Source organism: Grampus griseus, assembly GCF_964374135.1.
Source record: "Grampus griseus genome assembly, chromosome: 1".
NCBI lineage: Eukaryota > Metazoa > Chordata > Mammalia > Artiodactyla > Delphinidae > Grampus > Grampus griseus.
Window position 1 is genome coordinate 95,535,208 of NC_139017.1, and position 17,237 is coordinate 95,552,444.

General features: G+C 32.4%; 1 protein-coding gene across 6 annotated transcripts in view; it reads right to left on the reverse strand.

Annotated features, from left to right (window-relative positions):
• The window catches only part of AGL (amylo-alpha-1,6-glucosidase and 4-alpha-glucanotransferase), a gene marked incomplete at its 3' end in the record, with an annotated part of 79,573 nt that overhangs the window by 39,511 nt on the left and 22,825 nt on the right, over window positions 1–17,237 (reverse strand). For all 6 annotated transcript variants that reach the window (XM_082679992.1, XM_082679993.1, XM_082679994.1 and 3 more), the window contains exons 8-23: window positions 15,296–15,419; window positions 14,850–14,952; window positions 14,657–14,754; window positions 13,873–14,012; window positions 12,639–12,826; window positions 10,759–10,882; window positions 10,006–10,169; window positions 9,625–9,726; window positions 9,357–9,512; window positions 9,113–9,263; window positions 6,775–6,899; window positions 6,573–6,685; window positions 6,320–6,454; window positions 3,762–3,892; window positions 530–666; window positions 124–257 (exon numbers count right to left, since the gene is read on the reverse strand). In XM_082679992.1, the coding sequence (XP_082536118.1) occupies window positions 124–257; window positions 530–666; window positions 3,762–3,892; window positions 6,320–6,454; window positions 6,573–6,685; window positions 6,775–6,899; window positions 9,113–9,263; window positions 9,357–9,512; window positions 9,625–9,726; window positions 10,006–10,169; window positions 10,759–10,882; window positions 12,639–12,826; window positions 13,873–14,012; window positions 14,657–14,754; window positions 14,850–14,952; window positions 15,296–15,419 (2,125 nt within the window). The remainder of the gene's footprint in view (window positions 1–123; window positions 258–529; window positions 667–3,761; window positions 3,893–6,319; window positions 6,455–6,572; window positions 6,686–6,774; window positions 6,900–9,112; window positions 9,264–9,356; window positions 9,513–9,624; window positions 9,727–10,005; window positions 10,170–10,758; window positions 10,883–12,638; window positions 12,827–13,872; window positions 14,013–14,656; window positions 14,755–14,849; window positions 14,953–15,295; window positions 15,420–17,237) is intronic.

Genomic DNA, 17,237 nt, shown 5'->3' on the forward strand with positions numbered 1-17,237 from the left:
AACTTTTTCAGCTCTATGTGTGTATGACAATTCCTCATGTTTTGGTCTTTTAAGAGTGTTTAAACTGACTGTATGTGGCTTCTATACAAACATGCTTATCTACTCAAGCTTTGCTGGATATACCTTGACATCTGCTTCCATGCTATATCCAGGAGAGTGGTATATGCACCAATTAATATAGCATCAAAGTAACAAGGGATAAGGTAACGTGGGATCTGCTTCAGGTAGAAGAACATAGCCTGCAACCATTTACCAACCTGTTATAAAATAATTTTAAGAGTTAATTTGATGTGCTTATAGGCTAGGTGTATTTTAAAAGCTAAATCCAAACATGCAATTCTACTATCTAGCAATCTATTAACCAGATTTTCACTTATTAGAACTGAAAGACGATGAAGAAGGGAGGAAAATGTTTCAGTTTAGAAAATAATGTTTCAGGTTAGAAAACAATATAAATATTATATGTAGTATGTTAATATACTTCTTATTGTGCCCTTGTTTTTCTGGACTAGAATATAGCTTTACTTACTTCAGCAATGGTTCCTGACCGTGAAATAAGCCGGTTACTGACATAGTCAATCATCCAGTCTCCAGATCTCAAATTATCACAAAAGGGATGCCCCAAGTCATTCTTTGGTCTTATTTCTGCCAATATGGACATTAATCCTGAAAATTCAGAGAAATATCATGACAATTTAATCACTGGCAAAGGTAGTTTGTTCTCATAGCCTGGGCTGCTGCTAGTCTCTAGAGATTTGGGGTGAACACATATACAGGTAGACAGAAGGACTGCACAGTCCTTAGTGGCACTTCCCAGGGCTGGAGATAAGTGTGGCAACACTGACTTGAACCAAGATACAAAGGCATACTGAAGGGGACTGCTGTCACAGGAGCTATGCGGAGTTTTCCTAGATTCCTATTTTCTGGGGCTGGTCCTGCTCTTTTGAATTTTAATATTACAATATTCAAAGGCAATTGGCATAGCTTCCCTGCTCTAAGGATCTGGGGGAAGAAAACTGATAAGTCTATATCCTTTCACAGTTGAAAAGTGGTGGATTCCTTAATATTCAGGCAAGATTTAAGAAAATCATAGAACTGGTTTCAGAGACAGCAAGAGCACCTATGGTGGTAATAACTAAAGTCTGTTTTGGAGAGGCTCTTTGAAATATAACAGGAGGTACTTGGAACTAAATGAAGTATCCAAATGAGGTATACAGGCATATCCTCAAGTACTACTCAGATAGAAGTATTAGAATTCCTATGCATATATAGCACATTCTATTATTTCAATGACAGAGCAAGAGTACAACTTTCATTATTTAATAAGGTAGTAATTTCCACCTTAAAAAATTATATTGGCTTCATTGACTTCATTTCAAATAAATTTATTTAGTTAGAATTTAATTAATTTTACTGTGTATATAGCATGTTTTGAGAAATTAAAAAATAAATATATAAATTTAAGATATTCTTTCCTTCAGGAAGCTTATAATCTTCTTTAGGAAACAAAGCTTAAAACATAAAAAAATCTAGAAAACAAGACAGTATAAAATAATGGTCTATATACACCCTAGCATATTCAGGGAAGGTAAATATTGCTCAGTAAGTGTTAGCTCCACTTACTGAATAATGGAATGACATGACAGAGCAGTGTTTTAGAAGAGAGGTCTGATGATACCCAATGGGATGGTATGATTTGTGGAAAAGGTATCAAGAGGTTGGAAAACTGGTTAGTTGGTTTTGTAGACAGGACTTAGTCCTAGACAGGATGATAACCGTGGAAATAAAAAGGAAATAGTATACCAAAAGAGAATACAGAAAAAAATCCAGAAGTCATGATTATTGATGTGGGGTGAACACATATACAATAATTTTGATTAATTATTGATCAAATGTTGAGGATAAAAGGGGCAGGTCCAAAAGTGGATTCCTGGATTCCAACATGACTGAATATGTATTGTTACAAGAAGTAGGGAAGGGGGATTTTGGTTAGAGGAGAGAAAAGTCAGTGAAATGGTTAAGTGTGATTTAATCTGAGGTTGCTATTAACAGCCTGCTGGAAATATCAGGTGGCTGCTGGAAATACTAAATTGCCAGAGGGTAAAGGGATTGGTATAGAGTAAAAAATAAATCAGGGAAGGGCAATTATACTTAGAAAGAATGAGAAAAATCATTTCATGAGAAGGTAAAGAGAAATTAGTAAAAAACCGGACTTAACTTTAAGAAACATAAAGGCCAGAAGAGAAGTTCACATAAGTATGGTCTTCTCAGGCAAACAGAAGGAGTTTAACAGCTCAGAGTGAAAATGGTAGGTATCTGCTTAAGAGTGGTAAGATATATATTTCTTTATTACTCACAGCATAAAACATTTTTTGTTGAAAATGAGAATATTTTAGAAAAAAACAAAACGTCATAAGCACAAAAAGTCTTACAAATTTTTATTGAGAGCTTCTTATGTGCTTGATTTTGTAGAAGGTATGAAAGCTAAAAACCAAGAATCCCCCAAAAGGCAAACATTGTTCTTTCTCAAGGTACAGTCTACGTAGTGGAGTTTTAAAGCTAATTATCACTGAATACTTACCATGAACTATAAGCATTGTCTAAGTACTTTACATGTATTAATTCATTTAATTCTAACAGTAACCCCTTGTGGTAGATTCTGTTTTTTTTTTTTTTTTTTTTTTTGCTGTACGCGGGCCTCTCACTGATGTGGCCTCTCCCGCTGCAGAGCACAAGCTCTGGACGCGGAGGCTCAGTGGCCATGGCCCACGGGTCCAGCCGCTCCGCGGCATGTGGGATCCTCCCAGACCAGGGCACGAACCCGCGTCCCCTGCATCGGCAGGCAGATTCCCAGCCACTGCGCCACCAGGGAAGCCCAGATTCTGTTTTTATCTTCATTTTACAGATGAGAAAACTGAGCCACAGAGAGTTTACCATATAGTTATACAGCTAGTCAGTGCAACCCACAAAGTGTGGTTCTAAAGCCTATTTCTTGACCGCCATAATAAAGATTCATACAAAAATTGTATTTATTATTAAAATAAGGCAGTAAATTCCAAGGGCTAATAAGAGACATAATAGATAAATGCAATGGGTGTCTGGAGGACAAAGAAATTACTGTGAAAGCAATAGTTAAGGAAAGATTTGTGGAAGATGTTAAGAAGTGAATTGGCCCTTAAAGATGGGTTAGATGGACAGAGAAATAAGGAGTTGAAAAGGAGGTTTGATAAGTGGGAAACTATATGAACCAGGAACACATGTGTGAGAAACCAAATTTCCTAGATAAAAATCTAAGAAAATATTACCAGCCAAATGAATTAAACTGATAGTTAAATATTTAGTTCCTGTATCCCACTTTACAACTACTCTAACTGCATAATATTTAACTGAAAGTTCTCTTTGTAGGTTAAAACAAATATGCAACAAAAAAATATTTCCAATTAGACAAAAAAGGAAGATGAATATATTTACAACCTAGTCCCATTTGGAGCCCAAATGAATGAACTCATTTAACCCTCATAAAAGTCTATGAATCAGACAATATTATTCACATTTTATGGAGGCAGAAGTTGGGGCACAGAGAATTTAAGTTACTTGCCAGAGGTCAATGAGTAGGTGGCAGAGCCATAATTTCAACTGCCAAAGCAGTTGAACTCTGAGCCCATACTCTTATTCCTATAAGGAAGACACCATATGACCCTTAAATACAAAAACAAAAACAAAAAACCCCGAAAAGTTTCACTATCCTTATACTTGCTTACCTTGAAGACCTGCATATTTAAGAGATGACCAGTTTGGTATGTTATAACACCCTCCACCATCTTCTTGTTCTTCTGATTCACATCGGTAAAGTACCTGATTTAGCTCAGCCAAAGTTAATTTAGAGGCAATACTAAAAGTTGGAAAATAAAGAAAACTGGTTAAACATACTGAAATTTCACTTGCTCTCAATAAAAATAAAGAAAATATGAATCATAACAAAAAATGTTTTAGCAATGTATGTTTTAGGAACTCAGCATTATACTATACATTGTAAACAATATACATTTATAAATAATAATTAGAGGATAAACATGCTAAAAACTCAATTAGAAGTAACATTTCTCCCAAGCCAAAGAAATAATCAAGTGCTAAATTTTATTAATTAGAAGTATACTGGAAAAATCTTTTGGTTGCTATATCCTTTATCTTATAAATTTGTTTTTAATCTTTCTAGTTCAGACTTAGTTTTTCCTCTTCTTTATATTCTCCTATGTGGGGCAATAAGAACTTTTTATGCTAATTATCTTAAACTCAAAATAATTATCAAAGGACCAATAAAAGGATAATCAAAAGTCACAGTTAACGACCTTAGAAATCATGTGTTACTCTACTGCTACATTCCTCTCCTCTTCTCCTTTCAGCTCCTAAGGTTGCATTACCCTTCAGCTTGGTTGTTTAAGAAACCAGATTTTCTTAGATAAAGATGTTCCTTGATAATGAGCAGAAGGAAGTGTTTAACTATCATCGCCTCGGTTTCGCTTTGTCCAGTTAGCAGTGAGATTGTGTAAATGACTACACCTGAATGCAGCTGAAACTCTACTTTCTTTTCTTGCACTTCTAACTACTCAGTTATATAATTTCATTTTATATAACTGAATACATATCCTCTGAGCTTAGAAAACTGTCAGCTGTGCTTTGTTCCCTCGGTCTTTGTTAGCCTCCCTCCTCCCAGCTGGGACTAACCGTTCCTTGGCAATTTGTGAATCAAGAGTGAGTCAAATCTATCAGTAGCCTCAGTACCAAGTCCATTCTAGTGCAGTATTTTTCAAGATGTAGTCAGTGAACTCCTTGCATAAGAATCACCTGCAAAGCATATTAAAGTGTAGATTTCTTGATCTTGTCCCAAAATAATCTAAGTAGCTCTGATGAGGAATGTGCATTTTATAAACCTTCCATAGAAACACAAAACTGCTTCATCACAGATTTTTCTTTAGAATGTAACTACTAAGTATGGTTTGAATTAAGAGTTAATACCCTTATTAATAAAAGCTCTTAAAAAACAACAAAAACAATTGAACGGAACAGAAAAATGAGCTAATATGTAAAATGACATATCACCAAATAAATACAAATGGCTGATGAATAAAAAAATTAGCTTAAAATTTAAAATAAATTGAGATATCATTTTAAAGTATTTTATGTTTACCAATTTGACTAATAGCTAACACTTACTGATCACTCACTCTGTGTCAAACACTATTCTGTGAGTCACTATAATTATATCTTAGGTAACTTGCCCAAGGTCTTACGTCTTACAGCTAAGAGTCTGAAATTAGACTCAAACCCTAGCAGTCTAGTCACATCCTCTATGCTGTTAAACATTACAATAATATATACTCAGTATTAGTAAGGATGTGCGATACTAGACTCTTTTACATAGAGCTGAAAATATTAATTAATATAATCTTTCTGGAGCAGATTTGGCAGTATTAAAAGCCTCATATATACAGACAGTCTAACTCCGAAATTCCAACCCTGGAAATTATCCTAGTACTCATGATATCAAACATATATTGAGTATTCGTTATGTGCCATGAATTGTGTTAAGTGCTTTATATGCATTATCCTATTTAATCCTTACAAAATTGAAGAGGTAGGAACTATTATAAGCCCCATTTTCCAGATGAGGAAACTGAGATGAAGAAAGTCTAAATAATTTGTTCAAGATCATACTGACAGTGGTGAAGCTGGAGTTAAACCCAGCCTTAAATTTCAAAACCCATACTCTTTAGTACTATATGGTACCACCTAGCAAGGGCTAATCTGATTAGTAAAGGAATAACAAAGGATTTATGCAAAGATGAATGTACAAAGACATACATAATAGGGAATAATTGGGAGCAATTCAGCTGTCCAAAAAATGTAGACTGATGAAATAAATTATGGTATAGCCATATATTAGAATAATGCATTGACATTAAATAAATGAAGTGGTAAGAAGTATGAAGTATGCAACTTAGTCTCAAATAGTTCAGAAAACCTGTGTGTATATGTGTACAGAGACGTGTATATAGATAGATAGATATGTATAGCATATATATGTATACATGTTTATCTATCTATCTATCTGGGAGTGTATGAGTGAGAGCACATGCTTGCATACACAGGCACAAGCCACAGGACAAAATGTTAACACTAAGTGATGAAAATACTCCTGGTCCTTAGACCATCCTTTAAGCAACAAGGATATACAGGACTCTTAAAACTGCTTAAATCAGGCTTGCGGTAACTTATCAGTTATTAAAGTGCAAATCTCCATAAAATAAGGCATACTTACGAAGCAAAAGGAATTTTTAATATAGGATCTGTGTTGTCAACAGCAAGACTCCCAGATTTAAAATGAGGACTGAACTGTGTCAGATGATTTCGAAGAATTCCAACAGCAGCTTGTGCATGTGGATCAAGACTAACTCTGAAAACATTAATTAAAATATGGTTAATTTTTAGGAGTAATTTATTCAAAATTAACAGGATATGTAAAACACTTTAAATATAAGTAAAGTTAACAGTTTGAACTCTAATTAACATACCTGAATATAATAACACTTCCAGGAGACAAATTTTCAAACTCTATTTCTTGAATATATTCATTGGGTCCTTTTGTGGTAATTCCAGCTTGTTTAACAATTTTACTTTCATTAAGCTTGAAAAAAATTATATAAAACTGTTCAATAAATAACTCTAATGTCCTTAAAATGTTAAACACAGTAGTGGGATGAGAGTCCCAAATACCTGAATATGTTCTCTAATTTCTACTGTGATATTTGGCATTCCATTGATTGAATTAGCATCCTTCCTATAAGGTTCCGTATTTCTCTCAACAGTTCTAGCTTCAAGAACTACTTCTTCAATTTTGCCTAGGAATATATAAAAACTTTAGCAAAATTTCATATTAAACCATCTGAAATTAAGAATTGGTAAAGAGGTTTTAAATCACTTAACTTAAAGTTGAATATGAAATATCAGTTAATTAGAAAAAAAAAACAGTCTGAAAGTAGATAATTCTACCCAAGATGCAGCTTTTACACAATGCTTTAAAAAAAAATCACAACTTAATTAACAAAGCTTTATTCGAAAAGAGATCTCATCAAGTAATTATGGCTTAGCTCTGGGGAACAATATACAACCTTCCTAATATTGAGTGGAGAGAAAGTAGATCACTTGAAAGGCTTACATTTAAAAAATGGAATATTCAAAGACAGAAAAAATAGGGAAAAATTTAAAACACCCAGATCTCTTTACCTCACTTAAGAAAACATTCCAAATCCAACTGATGTCCCTGTGTACCCTTTCTCCCCCTTCAGAGGCAATCACTACCTGAAGGTTGGAGTTCATTGATCCTGTGCATTTTTGCTACATATGTATGTTTCCCTAAGCAAATATATACTATTCTCCATATGTCCAAGTTTATTTAAGTGATTCAAGTTATATATACATTTCTGCAACTTCCTTTCTATTGGACAACACTGTATTTTTTAGGTTTGTTCAGCTAATATAAATTAGCTCTACCTCATTTATTTCAAATGCCAAATAGTATTCCACTGTATGAATATACCAAAATGCATTCATTTTATTAACATTGTTATTGTTTTTCTCTACTATAAATAATGTTACAATAAATATTTCTGTGCATATTTCCTAATGGAAATGCAGAAGAGTTTCTCAGATATATACCTGGGAATAGAATTGCTGGACCAAAGGATATATAAAACTGCAACATTATTATTTAAATTATTTAAATAATTTGAACCATTAATCTGACAATGAAAGACTTTTTGATCCAGAAATCTACTTCTGGAAATATATACTAAGAAAATTGTTCAAAAGAAAAAGAATTATTCCTAGTGTATATTCAAATCTTAAAAAACACTGCTAAACATACCCCAAAATATTAAAAATGGAATACTAACATAATAAAATATGAAATATTTAACATAATGAAAATCACAATTTTGTGGACTGATAAAGTGGAAAATGTTTCAAGGATGATCACTGACAAAAAAAAAAAAAAACCCCTGAGAAACTACTGTATACACTGAGTGCAGCCATGTAAAACTATGTATGTATATTAGCAACAACCAAATAAGATTACTGAATATAAACATGTGACTAGTCAAAAAAAGTAATAAACATTTGACTCTGAAACTATTCAAGTTGATAATTTCTAAAAATGGGAGTTATGAATATTTAGCAACTAGCAACCAATATAGAATATGATGATTTTTATGAGAATCTTCATTCACTCAATTAATCAACAGACTTGGACAGCTGCTGTATGCACAGGAGCATGTTATGCCATAATATATTATATATAATAATAAGGAAGGAAATGAAATACACATGTCTAGAAAAAAATCAAGCAATACTAAGGATATATCTCAAGGATGTATTTTATAACTAAGTGTCAGAGTGATATAGAGAGAATATAATTACTTTATGTTCAGAGGAGAGAGAGTTCACTGAATACTTAGAGAAAGATTCTCAAAGGAGGTGAAACTTTAGTCCTTGAAAGATGTAAAGAATTCATAAATAAGTGTAAGTAAGACTACTTGGGGAACAGTGAAAATATCTATTTGGTTGAAATAGTGGAGTGACACAGGGCCAGGAAGGTAGGTGAGGATGGATTATAAAGAGCCTTAAATATTAAACTATTTTCCATTTTGGTTTATATATGTAAATATGTGTATACACATACATAAAAACACTTGGACACACATATGAATATATGTATATACATATATACAAACACATGAACATACATATATATTTTCCTGGGTATAGAAGAAATACATGTTCATTTTATACAAATTAGGAGATAAGGGAATGTATTAGGATGAAAACAAAATCACTTCACAACTCAAAAAATGTTAACATTTGAGAGTATTTTCAGGTTTTGTTCCATGTAGTAAAAATATAAGCTATCAAAAATTTCTAATGCTTTTTCTCAACTACATCTACACTTGCACTGTGTTACAATATATACGATATGTAACAATTTAATAATATTTATTATTATTATTATTAACAATTTAACAATATAATCACAATAACACTTTTTAGATCCCATTACCAGGGATGCACATTTGAGGCACTTCCTTCCTGTAAAATGAAGTCTTGGGATTCCTGAAAGCAGTTCTAGACACAGATACAACTGATTGATGGATACTAGGTGAGTGTCTTGTTACTGCCACTATGTCTTCATCAACTTGATCCACATACACCTGAGAAACAAAGAGAAAACACATTAGTGCTCAAATTGGGAAGACTCTAAAATTGAACCTTAAGAAAGAAACCTAGAAAATTTAGTTTCTTGCCTGAATAAAACCCTTGGCTCCAAGCTCTTGGTGAAGTTTATTGATGGCACACCTGGCTGCAATGATGCCACTTTGGAAATTAACTTCACCGAAATTGGATGGTGATGCTGCAGGATTCCACTTAGTGTAAAACCGTTCTTCAGAAACTACTGAAATCTGAACAAAATTACAACTTAGCCATGTGTACATTTTAATTACAATGAGAACTTTTGGTAAAAATGATCAAAGTTTTCTGCCTTGTAGATTTTAAAAAACAACACAAACAAACCTGATGAGGCACTAATTCGTCATAGCCCTTAGTACTTCCACTAGCACAACATGCCATAGAAACAATCGTGGAACTTGGGAGAGCATCATATGCTGACCTATGCTAGAAAACAATAAAAAAACAAACAAACAAACAAAAACCCAAAAGTTTATTTTCTTTCAAATGCAAAGTGCCATCCTATAGCATAATGAAGTAAAAGAATAAGTGCATAAATACATTTGATAAGATAACAAATAACAAAACGCTCAAAAACCTTTGTATCACAATCACTAAGGCACTATTTTGAAGTTTTGTGGATATTACTACCACTAAATAGCAGGGAACTAAATATCAAAACATTCAGCAAAATCAGTAAATACAAGAAACACGTTAGATACTTACCACAATAGGACACTTATTATCATGGGTAACATCCATAAACAGGGCATGTGCAATAGCTGGCATTAAAGGCCTCAAACAGGGCTGAACGAAGGATCCAACAGGTTCTCCTCCATATCGGTAAACTAATCTGCCCTCTTCATGACTGTCATACGCACTCATTGCCTCTGCAAGGCATTACAGAATATTTTAACAATCTTCATTATCAATGTCCAAGAAGACATTAGATTTCGTATCATGACTGATTTTCAAAAAAAGACCACATAAATATTATAAAAAATAAAACAGCTTTAAACATTTAAACAAATGTCCATTAGTTTAAATGACAAAAAAGTCTTCTCTGTAACTTAACCAGAGAAATGGTTCATGCAGGTCAAAGGGAATATATGTTGTTTATTAGGATGTTGGTTATATAAAATCTATGAAGAAAAATCTAAAGATTATATCACATAGGCAGGTAGGAGATGAAAAACAGATTTGTATATTTTCAACAACCAAAAAAATGGTTTTGTTCATGAATCATCAGTTCATTCCACTGCTCTTTCAAGTTAAAATGAGATATTTTACCCCAAAGTGGAAATTTTTACTGATGAAAACAGACTAAGTTATACTAGGAAATTCTGAGTAGAATATTTAAAAGAACAGTAACTATGTTGAACATTATTAAATGCTGTATATAAAGCTATTAAATGCCTTTTAATCTACTTAAACAAAAACTAAAGCTTTAGATGGGAAAAACACTTTCAATAAGCCTACCTCTTATTAAGGAACTAATGCCCAGTCTAGTAACAAAGATATTGTCCAGGTCTTCACTTCCTGTGAACAGTTCAGCTACTACATATAAATTGGGTTGCAATTTCCTAGCAGCATCCAACATGTACTGCAAAAAGCACAGTTACAAATGTAACAGAAAGAGAAAAGCAAGATGGTGCAGGGGAAGGAGAGGAGGCAAGATTAGGCATGGATTTGACAAAGGAAAATATCATGTAGCAAGACAAAATGGAAATCCAAGATGAATTTCCAAATAAAGTAATTGTGCATACGTAAGAAAACATAAAACAGACCAATACACACAGGAAACAAGAGAATTTATAAAGACAATATAACAGTTAAAAAGGAAGATTAGATTTTGCAGATATAGGGACACAAGGGGGAGGAAAAAAGAAAGAAGAAAAATGTTAGTGTCACATTAAAAAATGTAAACCATAACACTGCAGTTCTGCTAGGATTTCCCCCCGTTTTATGTTTGTTTTTAATACCTCTAATCAGACCATTAATTTCCAGGCACTTGACTAAGCTATTCATGATAAATTCCCTACTGGTGAATCATTTAGCTATTGCAAAGATTAGGTCTGACCAGACTGAAGCCAGTTTTTCCTACAGATGATAATAAACTTTTTTTTTTTGGCCATGCTTTGCAGCTTGCAGTATCTTAGTTCCCTGACCAGGGACTGAACTGGGGCCATTGCAGTGAAAGCACTGAGTCCTAACTACTGGACCACCAGGGAATTCCCCAAAACTCCTTTTTTTTTTTTTCCCCAAAACTCTTAATCAGAAATAAGATCAGTTCCAAAAAGTTTTTTTTTAACATAACATTTACACAAAGACTAATAAAATACTTGAAATTCTATCAAATAAGATCCTAGAGGATTATGTAACTTAAAATTAAGCAAATTAAATTTTAATATTCTAACTTTTGCCATAATGTTATAACAATCTTAAAAGTGTATTTCTTTTGATGTTGCTATAAAGGCACACACAAAAAATCCTCTGCCATTTTTTGAAGCTAAAAAATGTCTACCACCTTAACTAATGTTCATTAAATTCTTCCAAATCAAATCAGTTTTTCATCACAGGACTTGAAACATATACATCATAATACTGCTTTAAAAGTATAGAAATAGATGTTTTTCAGATAAGCACACATTTCCAAAGAACACTAACTTGTGACTAGAAAACTATCAAAGATCTTATAAACAGAATGAAAATTTGAAGTGTTTACAAAGCTGCAAAAGGTAAAAGATAATGCTGTAAGTGTTGGCATTGCTTAAGTTACTGTAAAAAACCCAAAGAGGAATAGAAAACTTTTATGTTTACATTTACATTTTTATAAACAATTAATAAAAATTGAATCAATGAGGCTAAAATAGTTTCAATATGCTGTAATGTTAGGGTTTAAATAATCATTATAATATGAAATAAGCTATTCAACTTCACAGTGGCTACTAATGTATTGAAAGCAACCTAAAAATAACAAGAATAAGACAAATTAATATTTATATATTAAAATATTAATAAGATTAATTCTGTTAAAATATTAATATTAAAATATGAATATTTTAATAATATATATACAGCAATATGGTTGTGTGTGTATTATCAGAGACAATATAATGTACTTCCCTAACTTAAAATAAAAATATTAACTCAAACATTTTATAGCCCAGTACTCCATAACAGCTGCATCAAAAAATTGTCAGAACTATGCAAATTATGCAAGTGTTAAATACTACCACCAAATCAATGTTGGTATCCAACTAGCAAAAGGAAACATATATTTGTATACTCTATTTAAGGAAAGCTAGGAGAGAATACTGAATTTCTTTTCTTAATGTAGATGAATTGTTTTTCTGTACCTCGGCTACATGAAGAGGTGTTGAGTGACAGTTATCAAGACGGACTCCCTGGAAATAAGTCGCAGTTATTTCAGTGTATTTTTTCATGTGTGCCCAGAGATAAGGACAGTCCTCTGGTTTTTTCCCATAGCGTAATTTAACACTGTCTCCCCAGCAAATAAGTTCTCTCCTTAGATAAACATCTGAACCTGTTAAGAAAGGAGCTTGCTTTCAATGGTTTGAGAAACAAAATGAAAACATTTACTTCAAGGAAAAACTTGTTTTTAAAACACATTTACTATTTCTAACACAAACCATATATAGGTTTAAATTACATCTAAAATAGCATGGGATAAAATTTTTTAAAGTTAATAGTAATTTGGATCTCATATCTATTTTGCTAAAATTGTACCTTATTGTCTCTTCTAAAAATGTGTGCTTAATGGCAAAAATTTAAGTTACGTCTTGAAGGAAAACAATAGTAGTAGGCCTTTAAAGCTACAGTTCTACCAAAAACATTTAAAGCTCCATCTCCACCTTGCTACCAATTTTTGGCTATAGGTTACATTAAATCCACGGTGTAGAGCAGAATGTCTTTTTTCATTTAGAATGGTTAGAAAGGAGAGGGCAGAGATACTTAAATCCAAAGCTACACTCTTTTTTTTTAAAAAAAATGAGATTTCTGAATTAAATTTAATGTCATTAAAACAGGCTTCTAATTCTAAAATGTTAAAAAATAAATATATTGATAGGTCCCCTGCAAAATTCTTCCTGGCAATGAAATAGCTGTAGAAAAATAAGATGCTAGTATTAAGTGAGAGGGAATCTAAAAACAACTGGTTTCTAGTTTAACTGCCATTCAAATACCTTAAATACTCCTCTGGCTAATGAGTGAAAATCTCTCTTATAGTAAATAGTTGTAATAATAGAGGTTTCAAATGTCTTTTAAAAACGCAATAAATTGTTGCCCAAATAAACACTTAGGCAGAACCACAATATAAAATAGATATATAAAAGCTATTCTGTTTGAGGAGATAAGGGGTAGAAAGGGAAAGGAGGGAAAAGAAGAAGGTGAATCCCATCCTGTCAATCCCTTCTCTTCTCTCTCAAACTGTATGCACCTCTGGCATCTGTAATGAAATAGTTTTAAAAACACTAGCATAGTGGGGGGAAAAATCAATAAACAATTTATATTTTGAGCTTGCCGTGAACTTTTATTTCCCTATCCATAAAGAAGTTAACAAAAATGATATACCTGGTTCAGCAAAGTTTCGAAGGGGATCATCTCCCATTACCCATCCATTATGTGCCATCAGAAAACAAGCTTTATTTGGGACATGAATCATAGATTCTTCTGTGGAGAGGGGCATTTCTTCAAAGGGGAAAGTAAAATATCTAGGGAGATACAATCAAGTATGAAATCCATACAGAGAAACTCCTTGGAGAGAATGTGAATTAGCACTATTAAAATTAAACTTCTTCCCTAGTGAATAGAATAGAAAAGATTAGTTTGACACCATTTATGGGAAATAAACTGCAATATAGGTAAAAAAATCGTCAGTAGACATTTTGAGTAAACCTAGTAGGATTTGAGAAATAGCATATCTGATTAACATTCTAAATAATAACTTTAAAAATCTCATAAAATTACTAAGAAAATCACTGAGGAATTGACATTATTTTGCAAAGGTTTTTACTACACTTCAGTTGCCTAATCTATGTTGTGTATTACTTAAAGTATAAGGAACTAAATGCTTGCTTAATTTGATTAACGTTGAATTTATTAGTAAGTATGCAGTCCTCCAGAAACATGAATGTAAATGATTATAAATTGGTTCATAATAATGATAGTTTCTCTAACTAAAGATGTGCCTAACAAAATTAATTAATATTAAGCTTAGTTACCAGATCAAAACTTCTATTTCAATTTAAGAAATGTACTGGGTCACACATTAAAGGAAACATTTAGGTTAATTTGAAGAGTTTAATACAATTTTCAATTTTTAACCTTTAATGAGAAGAAAACAAAAATGGAATACCTGGTAACCAAAGGATGTTTTCTAGTGACAGGTCCTAGTTTAGGACCATGGCCAGCCAGTCGTTCATAAAACACATTTCCCAAAAGGCAATTAACTGCCTAGAAAACATGAAATTATATTACATCAATGACAACAACAAGAAACAGTATTAACACTCAAAGAAAAACAGCAGTTCAAAAGAAGTAGGTAAAACCTGTTCCTGATGATAGTTCACGAGTTGATGCTTCTCTGAATTTAATTCCTCAATTCTCTTCTGGAACGAACTGCAGCATTCGTTAATTGCGGCTGGCCCATTACTTGAAACAGATAAAGCAATACAAACATTATTTAATGGTTTTACAAATTCTACATTTAAAAATTTTCTAATAATGGTCATAGAAACTTTAAATATATTCATCAGGATCTTAATTATGGCTGAAGAAGTTTTCCAACTGTATACATTTTTACATTTATGTATAGGAACATGGACCAGCACACAGACAAGAGGGGAAATGTCATGCGTTTGAAGTAGTAGAATTATGGTGAATTACTTTTTTTCATTTTATATTCAGGCTTTTAACAATAGCATGAAAATAATACTATCCATAAAGGTTTACAAGTAATAGTACTCTTTAATATGTAGTAAAATATAAAACATACTCATGTGGTATGAAAGTTGCTAGTGCAACGTTCATATCTACAGTACAGCCAAGTCGTCTGTATTCAGGATCCTGAATAATCTTAAGGTGTTGTTTTGGATCAGGCTTTGTTGTTTTCCTATTTCCTGAAAGAAAGAAAATATTATATCTTAAATGCAGCTATGCATAAGGAGATTATAACTGTTACTGATTTCAAATTTTTAGTTTATAGTTTTTTCTTGGAAAATAAAACATGTTTATTTCATAAGCATCCTTCCTACCTCCCTGTCCATCCTCCTGCACACCATCTAACACACACACACACACACACACACACACACGGAAGGAAAGACAGACAGAGAGAGAGAGAGAGAGAGAGAGAGAGAGAGACTGACTGAGGGAAAAAAAACCCAAAAACACTATAAAAGAAAAACACAGCAATTCCTACCAGTTCAACCTCAGTCCCATCTTTCTACCTCAGTTGGCATTCAGTTATTCTATATATTCTTTAGGGCATTAAGGATGTTGATGGTACAAATTTTCTTCACAGGTGCTACCAAATACATTAACATTAGGACTTTTTTTTCCTCAAAGATTGCTTTCTATTCTAAAAAGTAAGTCATATTAACAACCTAACTTTCTCTGAAAGAAGCACACAGGTTTGTTTTCATGCTGTTTTCCTTTTCATCAACAAGCATATTCTTACATAATAATAAAAAATGAAAAAAGTAAATAAACCTTTTGTGGGGGGAATTTTCACTCTTCTTCTGGAACTTGTTCCTAATAAATCAGGTATTGGTACAGGATTGCCTCCACTGGGTTTGATTTTATATTAATTAATACCTGGCTTATTCTAAAAAGATTTTGCAATGGCTTATAAATGGCTTATAAAGGCCCAAACTAAGATAAAAATTAAATAGATTTTAATATGTATTTTCTGAGGTTAATCCAGATGAGTAACATACATGAAAAATTCCAGAAGTGTTTAAAAAAGAGAAAAAGCTACACAATCAGTGTACATTATAAAAGTCTTTAGTACTGGTAGACTAAAAGACAGATCACTGGAATAGCACAGCTAACAGGTCCATGTGTATTTAGTGTATGATTATACATTATGAAGTATCATGGTGGTACCCCAAATCAGTATAAAAGGATGGATTATCAACTCAATATCATTTTTAAAAATAAGAATAAAGTTAAATATCTTCTTTATATAAATTCCAGGTATACTAAATATTTAAAAGTAAAATATAAATAAGATTATCAGAAGAAAACATAGATTGCTGTTTGAAGGTCTAGGCACAATGTGAAATCAGAAGCCATAAAAGAAAAGATTAACAAATTTGGTTACACTGGGGGAAAAACTACCATAAACAAGAGTTAAAAGATCAACAGCATACTAGGAGGATATATTTGAGGCCACTATAATAAGGAATCACAAAGAATAATAAGTCAATATGAAAAAGACAAACAACCCAGTAGAAAAATAGGGAAAGAACATTAATAGGGAATTAATGGAAGAACTATAAATGGCTAATTAACATGTGAAAAGATATTTCACTAATAGGCAAATGTAAATTAAAATAATGAATATTTTCCCTTATTGACAAAGATTATAAAGATTAATGGTATCTAACATTGGTGATGGTATAGTTAGTGATAATGTAAACTGGTACAACTTGTGTTGAAAAGCAATTTGACAATATCTATCATAAATTTATCATGAAATCTGTATACCCTTTGACCCATGAATTCTATGTCTAACAATTTGTCCTACAGATTTACTCACATAGCAAGTAAAGATAACATGTACAAGGATATATTTTCTATAGTACTGCTTATAAGAATATAAATTCTCCTAGGGCAAGGGCTTGCTACTATGTTCACCATTGAATCCCCATGCCTGGAAGAGCGCCTTTCACATAACAGTTGATTCAATAAATACGTATTGAATGAATGAGAAA